The sequence below is a fragment of the Rhinolophus hipposideros genome, assembly GCF_964194185.1.
Source record: "Rhinolophus hipposideros genome assembly, chromosome: 15".
Classification (NCBI taxonomy): Eukaryota; Metazoa; Chordata; class Mammalia; order Chiroptera; family Rhinolophidae; genus Rhinolophus; species Rhinolophus hipposideros.
Genome location: NC_138061.1, coordinates 842,683 through 867,531, shown reverse-complemented (window position 1 = coordinate 867,531; position 24,849 = coordinate 842,683). Strand labels below are relative to the sequence as shown.

Below are 24,849 nucleotides of genomic sequence, written 5' to 3'. Positions count from 1 at the left end.
AGCTGTGTTGGGGCTGCTGAATGAAAGACTGTCTGTAAGAATGATGTGGGGACAGGCACATGAGCGGGCAGTTAGGAAAGCAAGGATGATTTTGTGGAGCCGACGCTTACAAAGACCCTTGAAACACCAGCCTGGCACCTGGCTCCCAGGGTTCCTGGCCTTACAGGTGCGAAGAAGGTCACTTCTCGTCAGGCCCAGGAATCTCAGGATGTCTTGGGGACCTCAAGAAGAGGGGAATTCACCCAAACTTGTAGGTTCTAAAGGCACAGTCTGGTGACAAGTTGCTGACTTGGCCTCCTAGCCCCAGAGGCTTTTAAACGTCTAATCTGAAATTCCTCGCAAAGGCTCCACCAAGGCAGACTCAGACAGCCTGTATGTCACTTGCTGCCCTGTGTAAACTCTCAGGTCAAGTTCAGCAAGACCACATTTATTTTGCAAACAAACTCGCCTTACTTCAGTTATCATAATAAAAAGGGGGCTGTTGTGCATTTCGGCAGAAGCCACAGCACAGCCACGTGGGGTGGGAGGAGCGCCAGTGTCCCCTGTAAACTGGCCCTGCTACTCCGTGCAGCTCTCAGTAATTCTCGACTCTGATTCTTCTCCCACGCTCTGACTTGTTAGCCCTAAGGATGAAAACCCTTTCCCCCAAACTCTACAAACGGAAGCCAGACAATATGAACTTGCAGAAACCAACAGCGCAGATCACGTCTGGGCAACCTTCGTGCCTGCCACTGAGTGGGCCACTCAGACGGCTCACCGAACACCAGGGCCATCGTCAGAGACACAGACGATGAATCAGGAATGCGTCAACATCACCACTGCCTGTCCTTGCTGTGCCATCTGAACAGGCATGGAGACCAGCATCTAAAAGTCTTAATTGACTGCCGTCTGGGCTCAGAAATGGCTTACAAGAAGCAAGAAGTAACCCCTCCCGTGGGAGATGTCCCCCTACTCCCACCCCCGGAGGAGAGAACAGTCTCAGCCCCAAGGACAGGAAGCTGAAGCCGGAGGAGGCTGAGACAGCCAGCAGGCCTAGTAAGGTAACCCCACCTTCCTCTAGCAACCTGCATGCTTTAGCTACTTTCCTGTTTCCTCTCTCTGTCCAGCGTAAAAACATTTAGGTTTTGTCACTTCTTCGGGTCTTCATTTTCTCACGAGGGCCATTACGTAAAACATGTTAAATAAATCTGTATGCTTTTCTCCTGTTAACCTGTCTTGTGCCAATTGAATTTTCAGGTCCGGCAGAAAACCCTCAGACAAAAAAGGGTGAAATTTTGCCTCCTTTGGAGCCTCCAGAAGGAGCCAGCCTGGCTGGGCCCTCGATTTCAACCCCTGGCCTCTGGGACTGGGAGTGTGAGTGCCTGCTGTTTGCAGCGTCCGTATTGTGCTGTGTTCCGGAAGCCCAGGACTGGCACACATCCCCGCAGCTCCCGAGCCAGCCGCCTGGGGAAAACACCTTGCTTCCCTCCACGTCTGTGACCACACCTGCCGGCAGGGCTAGCCTGGGCTCTCACGGCGCCCTCACGTCTCTCCTCTTACCTGCCAACCCAGCCACTTCCTCTGACTTCCTTCCCAGATGTGGACCCAGGCCAGGGGGCCAGGACACCCGCTGTGCCTGAGGCCAGCCTTCAGGCTGCCAGGTCTTTCCTTTAAAGTCAGTCACTTCAGAATGCTCTTTGGGGAAGCAGCAGAGACTTGGGTCACCAGTAGTGGCCTGGCCTGCATGAGAGAGGCTCCAATTCATGGCACTTTGAAACGCTGGGGTTTGGGGCCGTCTCTGTTCTGAGGGACCCCTCTAGGTGGCAGAAGGGACAGGCAGCATTTACAAGGAAGGAGAGGAGGCCCCGCCTTCCACAACTCAGCGTTCAGGCCCAGAGCACTTGGCCCAGTGAAGCCATTTCCTTCGATGACATTGATCTCAGCTTTCTAAGTGGCTTCCTCTGATAATGGACTTAGGCTGGACAAAGAGGAAATGGAATGAACGGGAGGAAGCTCCGCCGGCCTCCGGCCCAGGGCAGCCGGGGTTCCGTGTGAAATGCCACCAGCCACAGCGGTGCTGCAGGGACAGCCCAGAAGAGTGCCGACTAACAGCCAAGTAACTGCCATTGTCATCAAACACCGTTTATGAGTTTTTCAGATTTACTGCTTCAGCCTCAGCTCCTTTTCTTTCCAAGTAAGTTTTGTTCCCCACAAAGCACATGCGTGACAAGAGGCATTAAAACCTCTGCATTATGAGGGGGCTGCCTCTGCCCCCTCCCCACAACTCCTGGAGCCGCGAGAGGAGGGGCCGCAGCCACTGTCCTCCGGACTCTCCCCTGGGGCAGCTGTTCCCCTCGCTCCCGGGGTGAGCTCACATGTGCCAAACATGCCTGTGCAAGGTCAGGCCTCATCTTTTCCCAACTGGCCTCCCCCAAAGCCACTGTGGGGTGGGTGGAGGCTGCCGGGGAGCCTATGCCTCTGGGAGGGACCCTCCGCAGAGAGCGCCCCAGGCCCGAGTGGCCACGTCCCACGATTCCATCAGGGTGAGGAGGGGGGGGTAGGTCGGGGTTTGTTTCCCAACGCTAAGTGGCTGCCCCTTAGCCATGGCCAGTGGACCTACAGGGCCTCATGAGCCCATGCAGATGGCCACATGGCTGGGGAGAAGGGTGCAGTCCCACGAAGGGGCCACGGGCAGCGAGCGGCTGCAGGACATCAGGCTGGCAGTGGCACCACCTGACACTGAGGTCGTTTTCCTACATCTGCGACAATCACACAGTTGAATCATGCACCCCAAGAGATGCTGGGGTCCACTATACCCTTCTCACAGCGACATTGGGGGCCCAGCAGACAGTGCCAGTCACAGATCACCTGCGCGCGGGGGGGAGGGGGGAGCTGCAGCCTCAGGTGGCCCCCAAACACACACACAGTGTCCCTTCAGGCCAGCTCCTGAGTGGACATGAGTGGACAGCGGGCCTCCCAAGGACACTGGAGCAGCTGGAGCACAGTGTCTGGCCACCATCTGGGGGCTGTCGGCCCACGGGGCTGCACCCACACCCCTCACGGCCCTGCTGGCCGCTCTGTGTAACGCCATTTAGTCAGAGGATGGTTTCTTGGGCTCAGTGATACGGCAGCTGCAATGGGTAAGGCTCCCTTAGCAATGGCTTTCGGGTCTCATCCTCGTCTGGTTCTCGGAGAATCACTGAACACCGAAGGTCCCCGCCCTCGTGTCCCAGACCTACTGTTTTCTGGCCCGAGCCCGTGACCAGTGTCCCATTTGCAGCCAAGAGCTGGTCAGAGCAGCCAGAGTGCTGGGGGCCCCACTCTGCAGACACTTCTGGGGGCAGGGGGCTGCCCAGCTGTGCCCAAGAAGAGCCTGAGTGGGGGCGGTGGGGTGGGTCAGGCGGGGGCATGCCTGGCACCCTTACCCGCCCCTGGTCTTTGCCCAGAGGGTCCCCACATGTCTCCTCGGCTGTTTTCCAAACACCTGGATGACGTCTGGTCCCCATGTGTAAGCCGCCCCTCCCAAAACTGGGTCATGGCTGCTGTCCTCCTCTGCCAGTGGGACAGGTTCCCCCAAGCCCCACCTGCCTGCCCCTCTCAGCTCCCCACACCCTGTGGCCCTGGGGAACAGAACTTACGTTCCATTGGGAGAAGCCAGGAGGCCCACCAGCTACGTGTCTGACACGCTCACTGATGTTAGGACCGTGTCCCATGTCCTTTGTTCAACATCTTTGCACAATCACCAAAGGCAGGCCCTCCAGTCATCTCCTGACACCCAGAGATGCCAACACCCTCTCTTTGCTCACCCAAGCCTCAGGGACTCGGGCAGCTCCATCCGGGATGCAATGAAAGTACTCTGCGCCCCTTTAAAAGGCTTGCAGAGCTCAAATGGACACCATCAGACAGCTGTCTGGGGGCTCATCTGCCATCCTCCCCCCCCCCACAGCTGTAAAGAAACTGTCCATTCAGAGGTGATTCATTTGCAACAGAGCCATCAAGGCAGAGTTCCAGGAGCTAATTTTAATCTTGGCAGAGCCTCCGAAAGCCTCTCTGACTTATAATTACCCCCATCTCTAGATATTACAAGGCAGCAATCAGGAAGCTGGATCTGGAGAGAGGAAACAAGGGAAGTGGACAAATGGAGGCCAGAGCAGCGGGCCCCCTGGATACACCCTCTCGAGCCTCAGTGCGGACAGGGTATCAGGGTCTGGGCCCCACAGAGCCCAGCGGCTGTGCCATCTGTGCTCTCAGCTCCCGGATGAGCTCGCAGACCCCTCAATGCCTGGGCCGCAGACCCAGCACTGGTGAGCTCAGCCGACGGCCTCGTCTGAGCCCCAGCGTCGCCGGCCCAGGAGACAGGCCCAGGTGGGTCAAGGGGACGGCCGTCCAGCAGCACCTCCTGCCTTGGCCTCAGCCGGCTCCGCTTACCTTGCCGAAGCTGCCCTTCCCAATGGCCCGCAGGATCTGGAAGTGGTCGAAGTTCACTGCAGAGAACAGAGAAAGCCAGGTGAGGTGACAGGAAGGTCCGTGCCGCCCGGCCCCCCATGCTGCCCAGCACCCTGCGGCCTCCAGCGAGCGGCCCACCTCACCCTGCAAGAGAGTCAGTCTTCTGAGCCAAAGCCAAGAGGTGGGTTCTGTGGGCCCCTCAGCTTCAGTCCCAGATGCCCAGCAGCCCCCCAGTGAAGACTGCCCCCAAACAACGAAGACCCAAAATAGGAGGTCCCTGCTCTCTCAGGGTGACCCGGAGACTGGGAGGCAGGCCCCCCTCCGGCTGTGTCTCCTGGCGGGGCATTTGCCTTGGGAGTTGACTGAATGAGCTTGAGGGGAGCCTGCCACAGCCCCAGGACCAATAAGGGGGCTACCACCTGTCCCAGGGTGGTCCACACGGCCTGTGAGAAACTGCCGAGTTCTGGTTTATGACTTTTGGGATGGAATTGGAGAAAGGCACCTGGATTACTGCTTCCTAATGGTCCCCAGTGCTCTCCGCCTGCCTCTCCACCGTGCACACCGCAGCCTGTGGGCGTTAGTCCCTGTGCTGTGGGCAGAGGTTGGGACAAGCCTTCCAGGGCTCCCAATTCTGTTCTGAACCTGCTACCTTCTCATACGGGAGACGGGGCTCCACCACGTGCACACGTGTTTCTCCCCTTCTGTGCTTCTCAGCACCCCAGGCAGGGAGCCCGTCTCCAGCCAGGGCCCAGGCAGCCTGGCCGCATCGCCCAGATCTGTGCCCCCCCCAAGTCTGTCCCCCCAACACCTTGAGGCTCCAAGCAGCCCCCAGCGGTTTTAAGTCTCGGGTCCAGCTCCGAGTGGGGTCGAGCCCCAAGCCGCACATGCAAACCCTCTGCTCCCACCCCACTGTCCTGGGGATTTCCATCCTTTTGTGCTCTGACCGTTCACCCCTCCTGGGCATGTCTTGAGCCTCACAGTGCCCTGTTGTTCTGCACGTGGCACCAGGAGCCACCTGAGCCCTGGGGGGCCCTCCAGCACCCCCAGCTTGCAGGGAAGGTGCTGCTTCTGCTGGGCCACTCGGGGCTGCATCTCTGCCGTGTGACAGGGCTCTGGTCACAGATCTGTCTGTTCAGGAGGCTGGGCCTCAGTGAATGAGCCAAGGTTGGAGGCTGCTGCCGGAACTCCAGACCGGGCCTTTCACAAACTCTGTGACAGGACAGGGAGGTGGCTCTGGGAACGGACACTCCCGGACAGACACTAAGCCAGCAAATGAATGCCGTGCCTGGTGCAGGGAGGAAAGTAAAGCAGGAAGAGGGTGCAGAGGGGGCAGGGTGCTACTATACACAAGGTCATCGGGGAGACGTTTGTGAAGCTGACATTTGGACAAAGAAATGAGGGTGTGAGGGTATAAGCGGGGGTCCCCGGGCTGTGGTTGCCCAGACCAGTTTGCCGCATTCTTAAGTGTGCCTTCTGCTGCTGTGTAACACTATTGGCACACTGGCCCTGCGTTAGGCACTTCCGAAATCACAGGGTAAGTGAAAGGAAAAGCTAACCGAGCCCCACGGTCCCCCGACATTCATGTGTCTCTGCCAGGGATAAGAGCTGGGCTTGCAAGGAGGTGGCATGGCCCGAGAGCAGCTGCACGGGCCTCCTGGTGCAGATAAATGTTTAAAAAGCGGTGTTTTGAGAACATTTATTCTTCGAGGAAGGCTTTTATTTTGCAGAGGTGAAAGCACAGGGTCACTGTGAAAATAGGTCACCTTGATGCAGCCACCGGACCACAAGCGGGGAAGGCTTTAATTCTGTTTCCCCAGTGTGGACGCTCACGTGCTGCCACACTGCCCAGTCTCGCAGAGCCCAGGCCACGTCCTTCCGAGGGCCGCTGCCTGGTTCTGGGTCACTGACTGAGCCCCACGGTGCTGGAGTCACCTCCTCACAACTCATCCGCGTGCTCAGCGTGGAGCCCAGACGAACCCCCTAGGTCATCTAACGCTGTCCTAGAATTTTTCATCCAATCTCAGGAGCCAGCTCCCAGGAAAAGGCCACCCATGCACACCGCAGCCAGAGCTCTTTCCAGAAGCGTGGTCCCAGTGGGACCTGCGCAGGTCACCCATGGTTTCCTGGGGCTGGGACTGTGCTGTGGACCGTCCCATTGTGACACAGGAGCCCTGACTCTGTCGCACTGGCTCTGCGTGGGCTACACTGTCAGTCCTTCAGGTCCTGGGAAGGGTGGGGGTAAGGGAGGGGGGTCCCAGCGCAGTGTCCACACAGCCCCTGGATGAAGGCAGGCGGGGACACAAGTGCCACTGCACAGTGACTGCGGTGACCACGACATCCAGGGCAAGAGTCAGGAACGTTGGAGCACATTTTCCTCCCCAAACAAAGAGGTGATCCCCGTGAAAGCCAGGAGGAGACACTGCCAACGGTGAGGGTCAGGAAAGCTCCACGTCCCAGTTGGTTCGGACAGAGAGCAGTCCTCTCACAAGCCAGGCTCTTCTCAAAACAGACCAAAAATTGCCCCCAGTGAGGAAAGCAAGAGGGAAGATGGGCTCTGGGAGCGTACAAACAGCCCTGCTGTGAACTCCTGAGTCATTCAGCCGTTACAGTGACACAGTGAAGACTCCCCGCAGACGTGCTTCTGATGCACACGCCCCCGGACCCCTGCCAGGTAGGTCTTAACGCCTCCGGGGCCAGGAAGTGGGTGCCCGAGACAGTCAGACGGTCATACAGGAACCGTGTGCTGTATGAGCTGCCCACGGCCACAGGGCAAGTCCTGGGTGCTGGACCCGGAACTGCCACCTCCTCCGGTCACCTAGGACAGGCCTGGTGGCACCAGCCCCTTCGTCCTCGGGAGAATTCCATATAGCAAACGTGGGAATTATTTGGCAAGTTGTCACAATAAATCAAATGTCACGAGTTGGCTCAATTCATACACAAGTTGCTTGAATTTCATCACACATCCACGACCCAGAAAACTCTCAAAGAAAAGCACCCCACCTGGCTCTGGCCGGCCCTGCACACGTCCCCACCCGGGCCCCTCCGGCAACACAGCCCCAGCCCACCTGTGTAAGCGGGACACCTGCGCGCAGAGGACACTGGTCGCCAGGCGGCACCTGGCCTGCTCGGCACCTGTCCTTGGAGGCCATGGGTGTGCCGGGACCCGAGACCCCACAGGCGACAGGGGCAGCGCCGTGACGGGACACTCAGGGCACCCGGTGAGGGGAATATGCTCCCACATACAGGTGAGAAAACCGGGCTGGGGAGCCCAGCCAACTCAGCAACGGCCCTCGAGGCAGCAGACAAAGGATGGAGTGCGCCTCCTGACCCCTCAGCCCCTCAGGGCCCTCGGCCAGGGTTTGCGGGAACCCTGAGGATGTCTGCAGATGCCTGGGCAGGAAAGTGGAGAAGAGGGTGTTGAGTGTGGCCTCTGACCTCAGAGTCTGGAGCCCCAAAGGGGTGATGTGTGCTGCCAGTACCCCGCCTAGTTAGGACCGGCAGCAGCCCTGTGGACATGCGGGTGTCTGTGCCTGAGCTGCTCTCGGAGCCCTGGTGCCACGGGTCGGCCTCCCGCACAGAGCGCAGCTTCTCGGCGTCCCAGGCTGCTGCCTGATCTGCAAGGAGCTGGGGAGAGGGTCTGTCCTCAGCTGGCATCCCAGCTGGACAGCACCCTTTCCTTGCAGGGGCCTGCCACTCCTTCTATCTGGGACACTTCTGCGCCCACGCCCCTCCCGGCACCCGGCTCCAGGCCCTTCTCAGGAAGCTCTGTAGGCCCCTCGGTGTGCCCACCGGTCTGCCAGCCTGCTTGCTCTTCTGTGTCCCCCAACCATGGGCCCAGGACAGCGTTCTGTGGCACCACTGCGGCCTCTCCCAGCCCGGTGCTGAGGGCAGAGCTACACTGTCACCCTGTCCTTTCTGAGAATCAGACACAGCAAGACGCAGAGCCGAGGCTTCTGTGGACCTGGGTTCCGGAACGATCCTGGCTCCTGCTGCCCAGGATTGCACCTGAAGCTCTGGGGCCCCACATGGCTGGAGACCAGAGCCCGTGGGTGTGGGCGCCTCCCACCCGAGGCTGGACTCCGAGGACCGTGGAGGAGACCCCCACACGTCCACTTACAGGAAAAGCTTCGCCCGTAAGACACGTTTAGTGGCGACTTCCCAGGTTCCCACTGTTTATCCTGGATCCTGCCTCGTCCGAAAGAGCCGGGAATCTGTTCTGGTGTTTCCTGACGACGTTCTTAGACAGCGCTGGAAGCCTTCATTCAATGGTGATTCAGGCAAACTGATACAGTAGCTTCGGCCAGCTGGGGCCTCGCTCCTCCGAGCCTGCGGGGCCACTGGGACCGGACGGCACAGGAGTCCTGCTGTCTTAGGCGCACCCACTGCCTCCCACTCCAGGAGCTCAGCCCCCACCAGTACCACCAGCAGGGCCAGGCCTCAAGGACCCCAGTGTCACTGTGACCCCTGCTCCAGCCATAGCAGCAGCCCCGGGACTCACAGTCCAGATGTGTAGACTAAGGGGAGAGCACCAGGGACAGGGAGCTGGGGGCAGGGGGCCAGCGTGGGTGGGGGGCCAGGGGCAGGAGGGGGAGAAACAGGCCTGTGCAGCAGCTGAACCCTCAACCCCAATGCGGTTTGCCCAGCAGCAAAGGGACTGGTCAGGGGAGAACAGTGAGGGGCAAAGTGTACGCGCTGGTCTCTGCACGGTCTGTGTTCATGCACGCGGGCAGATGTGGGGGCTGTCGGGCTGACTGCAGGGGCCAGACGGAAGCCCTAGTCCAGGGGCACCCCCTCAGGCCACAGCAGCCCCTCTGCAGACCCCACTGCTGGGCGCACCCACCTCGTCCCTCTCAGGCCTTCTACCTCCAGGTCTCCCCCACGCCGCCCCACCCACTGAGCCCCGTCCCCCTTAGCACTGCCAGGACCCCTAGCTCCTGTGAGACCCACATGTGGGGGGGCCTCCCAGGTGCGTGGGGTCGATGCTGGGAGCACAGCAATGCACCTGCTGGGGGAGGACCCACTGGTGTGGACGGCCAGGAGGGTGAGAGCAGAGCGGAGAGCAAGCAGCCTCCTGGGAGTGGGCACCAGCAACCCCAGCCCCTTCTGGCCAGGCCCCTCACCCACTTGAATTCCAGGCCCATGGGGGCCACTCAAAGGCTCCCACACCCTTGAAGTCCCAGAAAAGCTGACAGTCCTGGGGCTTCGGGCTGATGGCTGCACGCAGGCCTGCTTGGGCTAAACGTGGCTTTTCCCCCTTTGTCCAGGTGGAGCCCCCGACTACGGGCTGGGAGACAGTTCCTACCTCGCATGGCACCAACCCACCCAGGTGCCCAGACGCCGCTGGCCAGGTGGGGTTGGAACAACCCACTCAGCCTTTCCGCCATGGAGGGCGGACATGGTCCTTTGTCTGCGACAGCACACAGGACACTTTGTTTCCCTTGCAGACTTTCTGGGACTTGGCCCCTGTAAGGCAGGCAACTGCGATGAAGGAGCCCAGTGTTTTCAACGGCCTTAACAGACGGCAGCTGGTTAACTGTTCACCCACTGCACAGCGGCCTCGGGGCGGGGGGCATATTTTCCTGTTACTGGACAAAGGTACATGTCACCAAGGCCCAGGGCCAGGCACGTCACACCACAAACAGCATTAAGTCTGACTCAGGGGGAAAAGCACAGGCAAAGCCGGGGTGCCAGGAAAGAGAGGGTCATAGGGCTGGGGCTCCTGAGTCAGAGCCGGCCCCGAAGTGGCCCTGACACAGGGCACATCCTCCCCGACCCCCCAACCTCGCAGACACCAAGACAGGCCCCAGCAGCCTCCACCTGCTGAGCCAGAGACAGACGCATCACAGGCCCACCCGAAACCATGACCCCTGCTTCACGTCGGGGAGCCAACAGTCCTGCGGGCACAGCCGCACGCTGAGGTCAGTGTGCCATCCTGGCCCCGGAGAATGTCCTTCGCCTTTCACCCCACACACCTGTTTGTCTGCACCCTGTGGTGACTGCAGGGAGACAGACAGGCCTCTCCTGCGGGGCCAGGCTCCTGTGAGGGGAAGCGACATGCAGGGAGGGGTGCAAGTCTCCTGCAGAAGAAACCAAGCACAAGCGCCCACCCGGCTCCACCCCGACGTGAGGGCAGCCCCAGCACAGACCCAGCACAGGTGCTGTTTCCTAAGCCGACCTGCACAGAAGAGCGGGCCCTGGGTCCCGGCTGGGCTGGTTTTAGCAAATCAACCCCACACAAAAGTTCCAGTACCCGGTGGCTGGAGGCTGGCGGACGGCCACCCTGTGTGCGAAGCCCAGAACGCGAGCCGGCGTTGGGGGAGACCCGGAGGCCAGCCCTGCCCCGGCCCAGCTCCTGATGCTTCTGCCAGACCCCGGTGCCTAGAATCACCAGAAAACTTGAGGGACACACTGAATCCCTTCATGCAGCCCCAGAATGTGTACCAGCTTTTTCACCAGGTTCAACCGCAAGCCAGGCCAAGGGACACACTGCTCCCCACGCGTGCAAATGTGGGAAGTTATTTAACACATAAGGGAAGTACAGCCACTGTCCAACTGCTGGGTCGTGGGGAACGCTCCAGCTCGGGGTCCATGGTGGGGGTGAGTTAGTAAACAGAACAACACACTTAAAACCAGGGATGCCTTCAGCAGGTTGGCCTCACTCAAGGACAGACCCCTGGGCAGCACTGGACCGGAGCGTGGTGGGCAGAGCCCGAGGAAGCCAGGTCAGTGAGGGCAGGTGCCGAGGGAGAGGGGACCCCTTGTGAGGAGACACGGAGGTCCCTGTGACAGACGGAACTCCGAGAAGGTGACCCACGAAATAGCCAAAAGGTGGGACAAGCAAGTGTCCATCGGCTCACGATGGATAAACACGATGTGGTCCATCCACACCAGGAATATGTTCAGCCATTAAAAGGAACTACGTTCTGACACGTACTAGAACATGGATGACCCTGGAGGACATTCTGCCGAGTGCAAAGGGCCAGACATGGACACCACAGACCACAGATTTCATCACGTGGAATGTCAGGAACAGGCCAACCTAGAGACAGGAAGTAGTGTGGCCTCCAGAGGCTGCCAGGGGCATGGGGTTTCCTTCAGGGGCGATGAAACCCCCTGGGAACTGGACACACGTGGAGACCCCACAGTGCTGAGCGTGCTAACACAGTCCTTCACTTGAAAATGCCCAACTCTCTGTTATATGGATTTCACTTCGATAAAAAGTAATAATGGTTTTTAAAAGCGGCCCATGCAGATGGTACCATGCGGTGTAGGAGGTGGTCAGCGCAGGCCTGTGTGGGAGGGGCTCCGTCACGCTGGGGTGGGCGTGCGCCACGGGCTGGACGCAGAGGCAGTGGGGGGGAGAGGTGGTCCTGAGAGAAAGGACCGGAGACTTCTCTGGCGGCTCAGCAGTCAGCACTGTTAGTACTTCCTCCAAGGGAGGAAGAACCTGGCCACCCCCAGAACCCTCCTGAGACGGAGGGAGCACCTTAGGGGGTGGTCCTGGTTGGGAACAAAGACACTGTCAGAGCCAGAGTGGCCAGGCTCACACATGCACGTGCCCCAGACCTTGTCACCCCAAAGCCAGCCAGGAGCCCCAGTCAGACGTTATGGGAGATACATGAGTTTCCTATTCCAAGGTCATTAGGTGGAAGGTGGGGGGCAGGACAATCGTTAATCCTATTTTTTCTCAATGGAAGAGGTAAACAAACCATGAGTGTAGGTAGACAGCTGTATTCTGATCCCTTTGCTGTACGAAGGACATCAAACGGTTTGTTCGTCCAGAGCCACGCCCGTTCATCAAATCTGTATTTTATTTAAATGCAGCCTGGATTCAGAACAGGCGTGGAGGCAGTGTGCTGCGTTTCCTCACCCTGTCATCGCAGATGAGCGGCAGGTTCTGTCTGGGAAGGCTGGGAACTGACATGCCTGCCGATGGCCCCGCAAGTGCCCCAACAGGTGATTCTAGAGGGACCGCACACCTAAACATGGGCGCTACATATAAAACTCCTGAGGGACGGGGGAAAGGCTACATATGTGCAACCTACAGATAGGCACAGATTTCTAATGCCAGAACACCAACCATAAAAGAAAAAAAATTGATAAATTAAAAAGAATTTTTTCACTTCATCAAAGTTAAAAATGTATGCTTTTTAAAAGTCAATGTAGGAGGCGTGTTTGGGATATGTATGTCCAACAAAGGGCTTGTAGCCAGATTATGTAAATAACTCCTGCAAATCAATAATAAAATGACAAGCAATTAAAACATGGGTGAAGAGTTGGACAGACAACACACAAAAGGCCAATCAGCTCGGGAACAGATTCTTGATACCATCAGTCGCCAGGAGCTGAGGTACCAGGATGGCAGCAGAACCTGGCCTGACCATAGCAAGTGCTGGCAGGAGGGGACCGCGGGCCTGTGCGTTGCTGGTAGGAGTGCGATGCCAAGCTGCTCTGGAAAACTCCGGCAGTTTCTTAAAAACTTAAGCGTACGCTCACTGTGCCACCAAGCAACTCCGTTCCTAGATATTTACCCCAGAGAGCACGCAGGCGTCCACACGGGACAGCTCTTCGTAACCTCATCCCTAACAGCCATGTGCTGAAGCAAGCCCAACGTCCATCCCCAGCAGTGGATAAAGTGGCCGTGTTGAAGTCACACAGCAGAATACTACTTAGTGACTTTCCTTTAGAAAAGAACAACTACCAATATGTAACAACGAGAAAGAATTGCAAAAACCCTGCATTGCGGGAAAGAAAGCTGGGTTTTAAAAAGCATGTAGTATGTAAGCCCATTTATGTAAGTTCAAGGACAGGAGAAACTAATCTGCAGTGGCAGAAATGGCACAGTGTTTGCCCCCAGGGCTGAGGAACGCCTGCCTGAAACATCATGAAGAAATTTTCAGAAGGATAGCAGTGTCCATGTCTCAACTGGCGTCTTGGTTACACAGTCGGACACAGTTGTCAAAACTTAGCAAACTGTACACTTCAGATCTGTGCATTTCACTGTAACTACACCTCGGTAAAAATATGTAAAGTATATATTATGGATATTTTGCAGAGGGAGAGTTTGAGGAATCCAGTCTACGATATGGCAGGACACAGAGGTCACCACTTGGTAGCAGAAAACTGAGGCAGGATCAGAGAGGTTAAGTGACCCACCCATGGTCACAGAGCCGACAGACAGCAGTCAGGATCAGAACTCATGTCTTCGGGAGCCGGCGAGATTGGTGGTGCCAAGGGAGGCTGGTCCACGGTGGTGGGGACGTTGGTCAGACATGGTCTCAGGGCACAGGGCCAGGCAGCAAGCTGAGCCAGCGGGAATGGGCTTCTAGGAGAACATCCCATGGGCATCACATCCCAGGAGCAGGCCCTGGGGGGTGGGGTGGGGGTAGCCCCAGGCCAAACCTGCAGGCATCCCAGCCAGCCCTGGGGCTGATGGGGGACGGGTTGTGGGGACAGGCCACGAGGAGCTGCCGCTGCGTCCCTGCCCTCACCACTGCACCGGGAGCTGGGGCAGCAGTGGGCAGTGAGGCCCGCTGGGGTGGGGCAGCTGTGCCGGAGCCCTCTGCCACTCCTGCTGCACACACATGGGGAGTGGGTTAATTCTGAGACTGCTTTGTCAGCAGAAACCTGAACCATCCCGAATGGTCAACACAGAATCACTGCCCGCTGCCCCCCTCCTCCGATCCCAGGGTCTGTGCCTGGAGAATGTCACACATTCAGGGCCCCCGGCGCAGCCCCAGGCTTCCCTGGCCCCTTCTCCCCATGTGGTTTCTCTGATCAATGACAAGTGTTCCCTGGGCTCAGTTCGGGCAGAGCTAACCAGCGGCACGAAGGGACGCCCCCCCACTTTAGAAGCAGCGTGCCAAGTGCAGGCACCGCTCTCCTTTTGGGTCCCTTGAAACCTGGCCCAAATGGGAGTTTACAGAGCACAGAATTCACTTTTATTCTGCAGCCCGATTATCCTCCTCAGATCACACTTGTGTGTGTGTGTGGGTGGGTGGGAGCAGCTGTCTGCATGTGTGTGTGGGTGGCTGTGGGTGCAGCTCTCAGCTCTTCGCATGTGTGTCCATGTATCTGTGGGCACGTGCGTGTGCAGTTGTCTCTCTGAGTGGGTTCACTGGCTGCCAGCCCTGCTCTGACAGACGCACCCTGCCTGGGGTCCTGGCAATTTCTGAATTATGGGAAGAGAGGCAGCCTGCGGATTCTGCTGGCTGAGGCTGACCTTCTGGTGTGTGTATCTGTGCAGAGGGTTTCAGGCAATTCTGCAAGCTGATGCGGGGGCGGGGGCGAGGGTGCTAGAGAAAAGCGTGACGGCTCACATGGGGCCGTGCAGCCATTTATCACCCCCCCCCACCCCACCCGGCTAAGGGCCGCCTCCCCGCTGCGCCTCCCCCTGCACCGGGCCTCTGGCTGGCTAATGGATTGATTTATCCCCAAAAGCATGAAGGCCACTGGCAGAGCTGACAAGAGGGCACAGGTCTCTCCCATGTGTCAGCTCACACATCAGGCTGTCCCCGCACCCCTGTACCTGGAGTGCCCCTGGCCTCGCCATGCGGAGGTGGGGTGGCTGGCGTCCCACGTGCCTGTGGCACTCATCATTGACGTCCTGCCTATTTACTGAGGCCTCACCAAGGTCCGTCACTGTCTGCCCAGCCAGCGAGAGCCTCCGCACTAACCTGTGGGACACCGGACGTGCCCACCAGGTGGCCTCACCCAGAGTGCAGCCTCCAAGCACGAAAGCAAGCTGCCCGCCCTAAAAGGCGCTCTGAGGGTCTGGCTCTGAGTGAGTCCCTGGCAGATCCAGGTTGGGGTGACTGTGGTGACATCTGGGGGTGCAGCAAAGTACTCCTGCAGCACCGAGCCAACTCCCAGAACCCAGTGCAGCCTTATGAGTGAGTGAATGAGTAAGTGAGCAAATGAGTGACTGAGTAAATGACCGAGTGAATGCACGAGTGAAAGAGTGTGACTGAAGGAGTGCACGCGAGTGAAAGGCACAGCACAAACCCCACGGCCCCAAGTAAACCCCACCCAGGCCAGCGGGCTTTTCCCTCCCAGGCGGACTCCTGACCAGACGCTGGGCCTTGGGGCCTTAACTGTCAGAGCTGGGAGACACTGAGAACACGAGTCCCAGCGAGTGCCTGACGCGGCGCGTGTTTAGGCTGCAATCAGGGGTCCACGCAGGGAGCGTCGTCAGTCTCCAAACCTGAGGGGTCATGAGACCCTTCGGATGGGAACCAGACCTCCCCCAGGGGGCGGAGGAGAGCAGAGGTGGGAGGCATGTCACTGCCGGTGGGCTAGGACCTCGCAGTCCTTGATCTGGCCCCCCCACAACAGCCTGCCCTGCCCCACTGCGCACGACCACCTCTGGGCCTCTGATGTTGGCCAGGCTGGGACTCGGGGGGAGGGGAGATTCCTGTGGTCCTGGGGCCCCTTGCAGAGGGACTGGTGCACGCGGGAGGGCTCTGCTTGCCTGGGGAGGGGCTGACAGCCGGCCCTGACGCAGTCGGCGCCACACAGGGCAGCTTGCTCTGGGCCCCAGGATGCATTTGGATAAATACGAACAAGGCAGCACTGCTAAGGAAAACCATTTCAAATTCCGTCACGGGAAGTGCATGGTTTTATTTCAGACCTTTTCTTTGAAAAGACATCGGCATATGTTTCTGATGGAAAGTCAATATTTAAAGACCAACAAACTCCCCGGTTGCTTTGCAGGGAATGCGTGTTGACAAAACTTTTACCAGGCTGTGGAGTCCGCACGGCTGCGCTGACATCTACCCAAGCTCTGGGTGCCCAATGGCGCCTGGCGACAGAGCCACCCTGTGCGCTGCCCCTCGCCCAGTCCTCAGGCCTCAGTCCCTCAGGCACTGTCTTGTCTGCAGAACAAAACTGGGCAAATGCAAACAGCAGCAAGAAGGGCACCGAGCTGTCCTCAGTCCCATGCATCCTCAGCAGATGGAGCCGCTCCGCCCCAGGGCCAGCTGCAGGCCAGGACCAGCACGCAGCCTGCTGTACCCTCCCCAGAGTGCTGACTATAGGACCGACCCACTAGCGTACATCCAGCTGTGGAGAGGGGGCAACCACGACTGCGACGCAGCCCCACACCCCCAAGGACCCAGCCGCGAACACAACAGGGCTCCGTTGGACATTCATGGCTCCCCTGGACTAAAAACTGTGGTCACTCAACAAACCTCCCAGTTTCCCAGAACAGAGGCCTCAGAGGGAGCCCAGGCACAGCGGCGGGCGCTGTCCCTGGTGCTGCCCAGGCACCTGCCAAGCCTCCGCTGGCCCCTCCCACAGCACTCAGGGCAAGTTCCACCACGGGCAGGTGCGCAGGGCGAAGTTGGCCTCCGCAGGACTGACATCCATTCACACAGAGTCCCCGGGGCAGGTGTGAGGTGCTCAGCCCACAGGGACAAGCCGGTGCCCGAGGGCAGGAATGACATGAACTTGACAAGTACGAAAGGGCACCCGGGGCGGGGGTCACAGTGGTTTGCTCCTTCTGTCCTTTGAGGGAGCGGTGGCCTGTCCTGGCTTTGGAGTTTAGACTTGGTACTACGAACACATGAGAAGAGCCTTTGTCGGGATCTCAGCACTGAGAGAGCCTATGACAGCCCAGCATTTTACTTCAAAATCACATCACAGTCTCAAAGTCCATTCTTCTATTTCCGACTCACATTCCTTAGACATGTTCCCTCCAACAATGAGATTTCCTGGCATCAACAAATGACCATGTGGTCAGCGTTCGAAGCAGCTGTGAGCTCCTTGCCCTCACCTGTGATTTCGACTGAACATTGGGGTGTCGGGCCCCTGGTTTCCTGCACCCTCTTCTCTCTGGCTCAGCCAGTCTATTCTTCCCCCACAGGAGCCCCTCCAATGAGCCCTTCCATTGCAGACCAGGCAGCTTCCAGCCGCAGGCTCCTCAGCGGCCCCATTTTGTCCATCCCCTCCACCACCTCCTCTGGCACCTTGTGAGGAAGCAAACGTTCTAGCTTTTGTGGGGAAAGGAAAACCCCAGCTGTCTGGAAACTTCAGGCTCCAGGGCCTCCCACTCTGGGTGGTGAGTGTGGACACAGGCCCCTCGGCTGGGGAAGGGAGCTGTGGGCAGTCAGGAGGAGCCAGGACAATGCCCTGCAGCTCAGCCGGCACCCGAGGCCTCACTGAGACCTACTCAGACCTTCACCACGAGCCTGGACACAACTTTTCTGACAAACGATGATGCTCTGGTCACTGATTTTTCCGTTCACAGAAAATCAAACGGAAGACGCACCACTAGAAAACGTCCAAGATGGCAGGAAAAGACGTCCAGGGAAAGATTTAAAAAGGTGACTTTTAGGGAGAGTCATGAGAGGCCAAGACGCTGAGCCTTTTGGGGTTGGCTGTGTCGGCGCCCACAATCCTACACACTCAGCCCCCCTGGGGATCTCCCGGCACAGGAAGGGACCTTCACCCTGAGCTGCTTCAAGGTGTCTGGAGGGTCCCGTGTGCCTGCTAAGAATACCACACACAAGCCGGCAGCATTTCTGCCCCTGGGTTGGTTTCCTGGGCGACCCACAGTGCCGAGCAAATGTCCCCAGGGCTCAAGGCCACAGCAGCACTTGGCCTGGTCTCCAGGGGACAGCAGGAATGCCCGCTCCCTCCTCCGCCCCACTCGCCCCCCTCAACCCTTCTTCTAGCTTAAGAAGCTGAATGATCATCCTGGAAAAGGGGTGGGTCTATTTTTGGCCCAAATGATTAGAATTAAGGAAAGGCACTATTTGGAGGTGGAGCATACGACTTCTGTTCTCTTTTATGTTTCCAAAAATAAGTCAGAAAAACTGAGCAATGCTAGAAATCTGCATTCCCGTGGGAGCTCAAGTTTGTGGTTTCCAGGACGAGAGTCTTGGCCAGAATACAAAACCACGTAACGATGGGATGAGGGTGGCCAGGTCTACAGGGCTCTCCCCGAAAGCCACTGTGGAGGGAGCCAGTGCTGACCCTGCTTCCCGAGGCCCAAGCACAGTGACAACCACACAACTTGAGACCAGCCCCATGCCAGGCCCGTGCCAGGAGGAGGCTGGCTAAGCGTTTGCTGGGACACATGCAGGCCTCTGAGCTGCAGGAACATGTATCCTGTCTCTTCTGTGACGTCCACTCGTTTCTTGAGAGGAGGCCTTGGAGCCTTCAGAGCCTGCCGGTCCCCAGCCTCAGTTCTGTGCCCATGGCCTCCACTGGATGGCAAAAAGGGGCATCACGGAGTACAGAGCACCTGAGTGGCCTGCTGGCCTGGGACCCCTCGGGACACACACTCACACAATGAATCAATGAGAGTTTTAGAGAAAAGGGGTGATGGTGAATTTATTGGTAATTCTGGAGAGAGAGGCCTTTCCAAGTAGGAAGCGAACCACACAAGCCAGAAAGGAAAGACTCTATTGGGTAGATTTAATCACATAAAAATTGTAAGACTTCCATACAGAGAAAAAATAAACAACATTTTTAAAAAAGCAAAATGCTAGAAGCTGGGAAAAGTTATTTTTCAACAAATAGGACAAACAGGATAATTTCTTTCAATTACAAGAAACCTACAAGAATCAGTGAGAGAGCCAGCCCATCAGGAAAAGGCAGAGATCTGACGGCTGGCTACACAAAGGGCAGTAAATCAGCGCGATGCTGTACCCCCTCGTTCGCAGTCAGCCTCACAAGGGACGCCAGTCTGACTTTCCAAAGGAAAAGCCCGGCTGTACCCAGTGCTGGAGGGTGGGGGCGGTGTGGTGGCCCAGACCTTCCGGAAGTCATTAGCAGCGCTGGTCAACGCCAGGGCTCGCCCACCCGTTGGGGCAGTACCGCCACTGCTGTGACGTCCCACGATCAACAACTCACAGAAATTCATCAAGGTCAATGTGCAGTGACATTCACGGCTTCTAACTTCAGGACCAGGACAGTCCCAGGAGAGCGAGACGTCCCTGATGGGGGCTGGTCACGTCACCCCGTGCAGAGGGAAATGGAACTGAAAAACGAGGTACAGGAAAATACCCGGGAGCCTGTGAAGTGTCTGGAACACTAGGAAGAGCCATGCGGCCCCTGTTGTGCCCTCGAGACTGCAGGTGAGGAACAAACATGCAGAGGCTTGCGCACACGTATGGGGGCACTTCACTCCCACCTGCTACTACTCGGGACTATTTTCACGTTGAATTGGTACACAAGTTCCTTTTATATGCCAACAGGGATTACCTGGGCTGAGGTTATGGGCTAGCTTCTGTTTTTTTCTTTATGTTTCTATTTAAAAACAAAAAAGTCTGATGTACAAATCGCTGGCCCCAGCTGTTCCTAATCTACCCTACCAGACTTCTCTGGCCAGGTAACGGACAGCCATTTTGCCAACTCACATCTTAATGGGCCCTAGACCCAGGTTTCTCGAGCTTAATATGAATGGCTTTTTTTTTTTTGGTAAGAACAAAATATCCTCAGTAGCCCCCTAAGAACATGATCCTGGAACGCATTCTAGAAAAGACTGGAAACACTGTCCTGGGAAACTAAAATCTAACTCTAGGGAATGGCTGTGGGGAAAAGGAGGCTGCAGACAGGTTTCCACTTTGCAGCTGGTCAGATGGTTTTCAGCGTCTACCCGCCAAGGAAGGCATTAGCTTCTCCCACTTCTGGGGAGCACAGAAATACTCAGACCCAGGGAGACCAAGCAGTCGTGGTGGGGGTGGCTCTCCCAGAAAGGCGGGTGGGTCAGGGGTGGGAGGATGGAGCGCCCTGCAGGCCAGCGAGGAAAGCTTCCTGTTCTGGTCTCTCCATCTGCACTGCGCACTGCAGGAAGGACCTCCTTTCCCGCCCTCTGTCCAGCACGGGCACCACACTCACCTGGGAGGGGAGGGAGAGGTGCTAAACCGCAGCTGTGCTTAGAAAGAGCCAGCGCGCGCTTATGCTTAAGCTTAAAATAGCTGGAGCAGCGCTTCAGGGGTGCTATGATTCCCCCACCCACCAGGCGTCACAGAACCACCCACTGCGGCTCTCAAGAAAAAAGCAGACGTGTCCCAGGGCAGAGCCAGAACCCCAGCTGGGTCGTTAAGAGGCTCCATGTCACCTTTTACAGGCGCCTCCAAATGGAGGGGGGGGGGGCCGCTCTGGCTTCTTGGCGGTTTCCTTCCCACCCAGTCTGCACCCACCCGAGCCTGTGCCGTCCACGGTGATGACCGCAGGCTGTGTCCTCAGGCCCCCACTTGAGGAAACAAAGTCAGTGACTGCTGGCAGATGCAGGAAGAGCATTCTGGTCACTTGGCTGCCCCAGGAGACCAGGGGCCATCAGTTAAATGTCCTGTCCACCAGCCCCCACTCCTGTAGGCACTCGGCCAGTGGAGTGATTCTGCGGCACCCTATCTGCCCCCAGACAGAAGGGAAGTACAATGGTCCTGGGACAAGGCATAGGACAGGTAAAGTGACAGACAGCTCGGCAGGTCCAGTGAGGAGGCTGGCCCTGCTCTGAGTTCCCTGTGCCCCCCACCACTGACACGGATACCCCACCACAAGGCAAACCAGGCGCAGACACCCATGGGACAGCTGAGTGGGGACAGCAGAGTGTGGCGGGGCAGCAGAGGGGGTGCTGTGGGGGTGGGGCAGGGCAGGACCAGGTACAACCAGCGGTCAGCTGATGAGGCCTCTAGGACGGGGGCTCAGGCCTGTTGAAGCAGCCCTGGAGGGGCTTTCCCTTCACCTGGTACCAAGTAACACATGGCTGTGGCCTCAGGGACAGCTGCAACATGGGTAAGCTGGAAGAGAAAACAGAAACTGTCGCTGAGGCACAAGGTTCTGGAGACCCAGAGGTGCAGCTAAGCCAGTGTCACAGGCAGAATGTGCCTCGCTGTGTGGCCAGGTGGGGGCAGCATTCTGGACACGCATCCACCAGGACACAGGCATTGCTGGAGGGGCTTGCAACTGGGCCACAGACGCCGAGGGGAGGGCGGGCATCTTGGCGGGCAGCTCCAGGTGTGGGGAGGGCCTGGCCTCTGGCACAGAGCAGGCGGAGGAGAGGCAGAGCGCTCTCCCTGGAGCACATGGGGGGGGGGGTTGGGAGAATGCAGCTGTCCCAGGAGCTGAGGGGCCGGCTGGCGTTCTGTATCCCAGTGTCTGCTGCAGAGCCCAAGGCCACTGGAGGGGATAGGAGGGTGCATGGGAGGCTGTCACAGAGGTGACAGAGCACTGCAGTGACAGGAGTGAGCCGACAACGCACCCAGCCTGGCTCTGCCATGGTGTGACTGTATGAAAGCCCAGCGGTCGCCCCCCAGCTCCCATCCTCCCCCACGGTCCCAGATGGGTCCCACTCTCTCCACACTCCCTGCCGGGGAGCCCACTCCCAGACTGCTCCTTGCACCCAGCAGCCCCTGCCCAGCCCTAGCCCTGCCCTGTCCCCACCACAGCCAAAGTCCAGGGGTCCTGAAGGAGGGAGCCAGGACAGGCGAGCATGCACAGATAGCACACACCCCACACCTGCTTGGCAGCAGAAGGTACCCCACGTCACAGGACTTCGGGGCCCCCACAGACAACCTCTGGCCCCCCCGGCCAGCTGAAGGGAGGCATCACATGGGTGCACGAAGGGCCTTGAAGAGGAGGCTCTGCCCTAAGGAGGCTGGAACCACCGCCTGCAGACCCGCACACTTGCTTCCAGGAGGGTCTGTAGGGCGGGGCTATAAGGGGGAGGGTGGGGTCAGCCCCGCTCCCCAGGTGGTGGTGGTGGCTCCCAGTGCAGAACACAGGGGAGGCAGGTCTGGGCGCAGAGCCAACCCAAGCAGACACTGCCCTGACCACAGGGGCCTTTTCCATCCAGGTAAACTGCCCTCGGGCTACAGACCCGGGACCACCTGTCCCTGAGACCAGGGCTAAGGTCAGGGGACAGTCACAGACCTGAGATGCAGGGGTACATGGTGGGCAAGACGCCCCTCCCCTCAAGGTGTTTATGTTTGAACACGGGGAGGTTGATGACAAATAATTAATAGGTGGGAAAATAGAACAGCAAGATTGTAGACTTAAACATATCAACACATCATTAGCATTCTCCAGTTAAAAAGCAGACGTTTCAGAGTGGACTTTAAAAGGCATCACTCAACTATATGCTATTTATAAAAGAACTATTTCCCACTTAAAGATACAGATGGGGTGAAAATGAAAGTGCAGAAATGGTGCATGATGTAAACACTAGTCAGAAGAAAGATGAGCAGCCATATTAATGTCAAAGTGTACTTTAAGCCAAGGAATATTACCAGTGATAAAGAGGGACATTTCATTACTGTAAAAGCTTGTCATCATCAAAGAGACCTAACAGTACTAAATGTATGTACAGCCAGTCACAGGACAAATATATGAGGCAAAACCGGTCAGAACAAAAGAAGAAACAGACTGACTGACAGAGGTGGAGGTTTTCTCAGTCCCCTCTTTGTTATCGAAGACAAGAGAAAACACAAAATACTGATATCAGAAATAAAATGGAGGCATCACTACAAATGTTAATAGGAAAATAACAACTTTATGCCAACAAACTAAAAAACTTAGATGAAATGGACAAATTCTATTCCTTGAAAGACACAAATAAGCAAAACTAACACAAGAATCAGTGGAAAATCTAAATAACCCATATCTGTTAAACAAAATGAATTCGTATGAAAACCTTCCCACGAAACCTCTAGGCTCCAAAGTCTTCACTGATGAATTCTAGCAACCATTTAACAAATAACACCAATCTCATGCAATTTTTTCCCCCACAAAGTAGAGGAGGAGGGAACTCCTCCAACCCATCCTATGAGGCCAGCATAAATCTGATACCAAAACCAGACCAGGACGTCATGAGAAGAGAAAATCTAGACCGACATCATGAGCACAGATGTGAAGGTCATTGATGAAACACCAGGAAACTGAATTCAGCGACACTTAAAACCCACTTAGCAAAGCAAGTCAGAGTGTTCAAAAGTCACATTAGCAGAATAAAGGGGGACAACCATATGCTCGTCTCCACAGATACTGAAAAAGGCATTTGGCAGCATCTAACAACCATTAAGGATTTAAGAGCAGAAACAGCACGCGAGGAAGAGGAGCCTTCTTCAATTTGATAAGGAATCTTCGGAAAAGCTCAGTTGACATTATGGTTAATGGTGAAATACTGAACGTTCCCCCTGACATCAGGAAAAAGGCTCGGTGTCTGCTCCCACCGTGTCCGTCCATCTCGTGCTGGAGGTCCTCGCCCGTGCAGCAAAGCAAACACGTGTGATCAGGAAGAAATAAAACTGTCTACTCACGAACAACATAGAAAACCCTGAAAAATCTGCAAGTAAGATACTGGAATAGCTGAGTTCAGCAAGGTTTTAGGACAGTTGATACGCAACAATTTATTTTTTAAAAGATAAAATATGTAGGGATAAATTACCTAAAATATGTGTAACCCCTGCATACTGAAAACTATGAGACATGTTCACAGGAATTAAGGAACACCAGAATAAATGGCACGATATGCCATGTTCATGGATTGTGTTGACTGGCCAAAGGAACTCTTCAGATAATTCACCAAAAAACAAGGGTTTACTCAGGAAAAGAAAGAAACAAAACCACCACAGCAGTGTGGGTACCCACACCTCTGGCTGGGGCTCCAACCAGCCACACACGCGCAAACAGAGAGCCCCCTTCCCGGGATGGCCTCTATATAAATTAATCCCTCCCCGAGAAGTTACCACGAAGTTTTAACAGGCAGTCAGGACTAGAGCGTTAACAAGGGGCCCAGCTCCGCCCACAGTCCTCCCAGCTCTATATGGTTAATCATCTTAAGATGTCAGTTCTCTTTTATCAATTGGAAAACTCAGTTTTTTAAGAGGTCCATTCTCTCCGAATAGATCAATAGTTTCAATGCAACCCCAATCAACCTCAGCCAGCTTATCTTAGGAACTAACAGACTAATTCTAACACATACAAGGAAAAGCAAAGAATCTAGAATAGTTCAAACAATTTGAAAAAAACACACACCAAAGTTGGAGGGTAAACACATCTACTTTTAAGAGTTACTGTAAAGCTATGATATTCAGGATAGTGTGGTATTGATGAAAGGACAGACACATACAGATCAATGAAAAGAACAGAGTCTAGAAATAGACCCATAATTACTGTTTCAATTGACTTTCAAGAAAGGTGTCAAGGATTTCAATGCAGAAAGGACAGTCGTTGCAGCAAGTGGTGCTGGACACACAGACGTCCACACACAAAGGAGGAGGAAGGGGGAAAGGAGAGGGGAACGGGGGAGGAGTGAGGAAAACCCTAGGCTCATCTCCACACCCAAGGCCCACATCTGGGGGGGGGTTGAATAGGGGAGGGAGGGAAGGAGGGAGAGAGAGAGAGGGAGAGAGAAAAAACTTTGACTTTACTTCATATCAATATAAAAATCTACTTGGAATGGAATATAAACAGAAA

The 24,849-nt window shown here is 56.5% G+C and overlaps 1 protein-coding gene across 6 annotated transcripts in view; it reads right to left on the bottom strand.

Annotated features, from left to right (window-relative positions):
- The window catches only part of STK32C (serine/threonine kinase 32C), a 51,436-nt gene that overhangs the window by 11,262 nt on the left and 15,325 nt on the right, over window positions 1-24,849 (bottom strand). For all 6 annotated transcript variants that reach the window (XM_081074854.1, XM_081074855.1, XM_081074856.1 and 3 more), the window contains exon 2: window positions 4,408-4,463. In XM_081074854.1, the coding sequence (XP_080930980.1) occupies window positions 4,408-4,463 (56 nt within the window). The remainder of the gene's footprint in view (window positions 1-4,407; window positions 4,464-24,849) is intronic.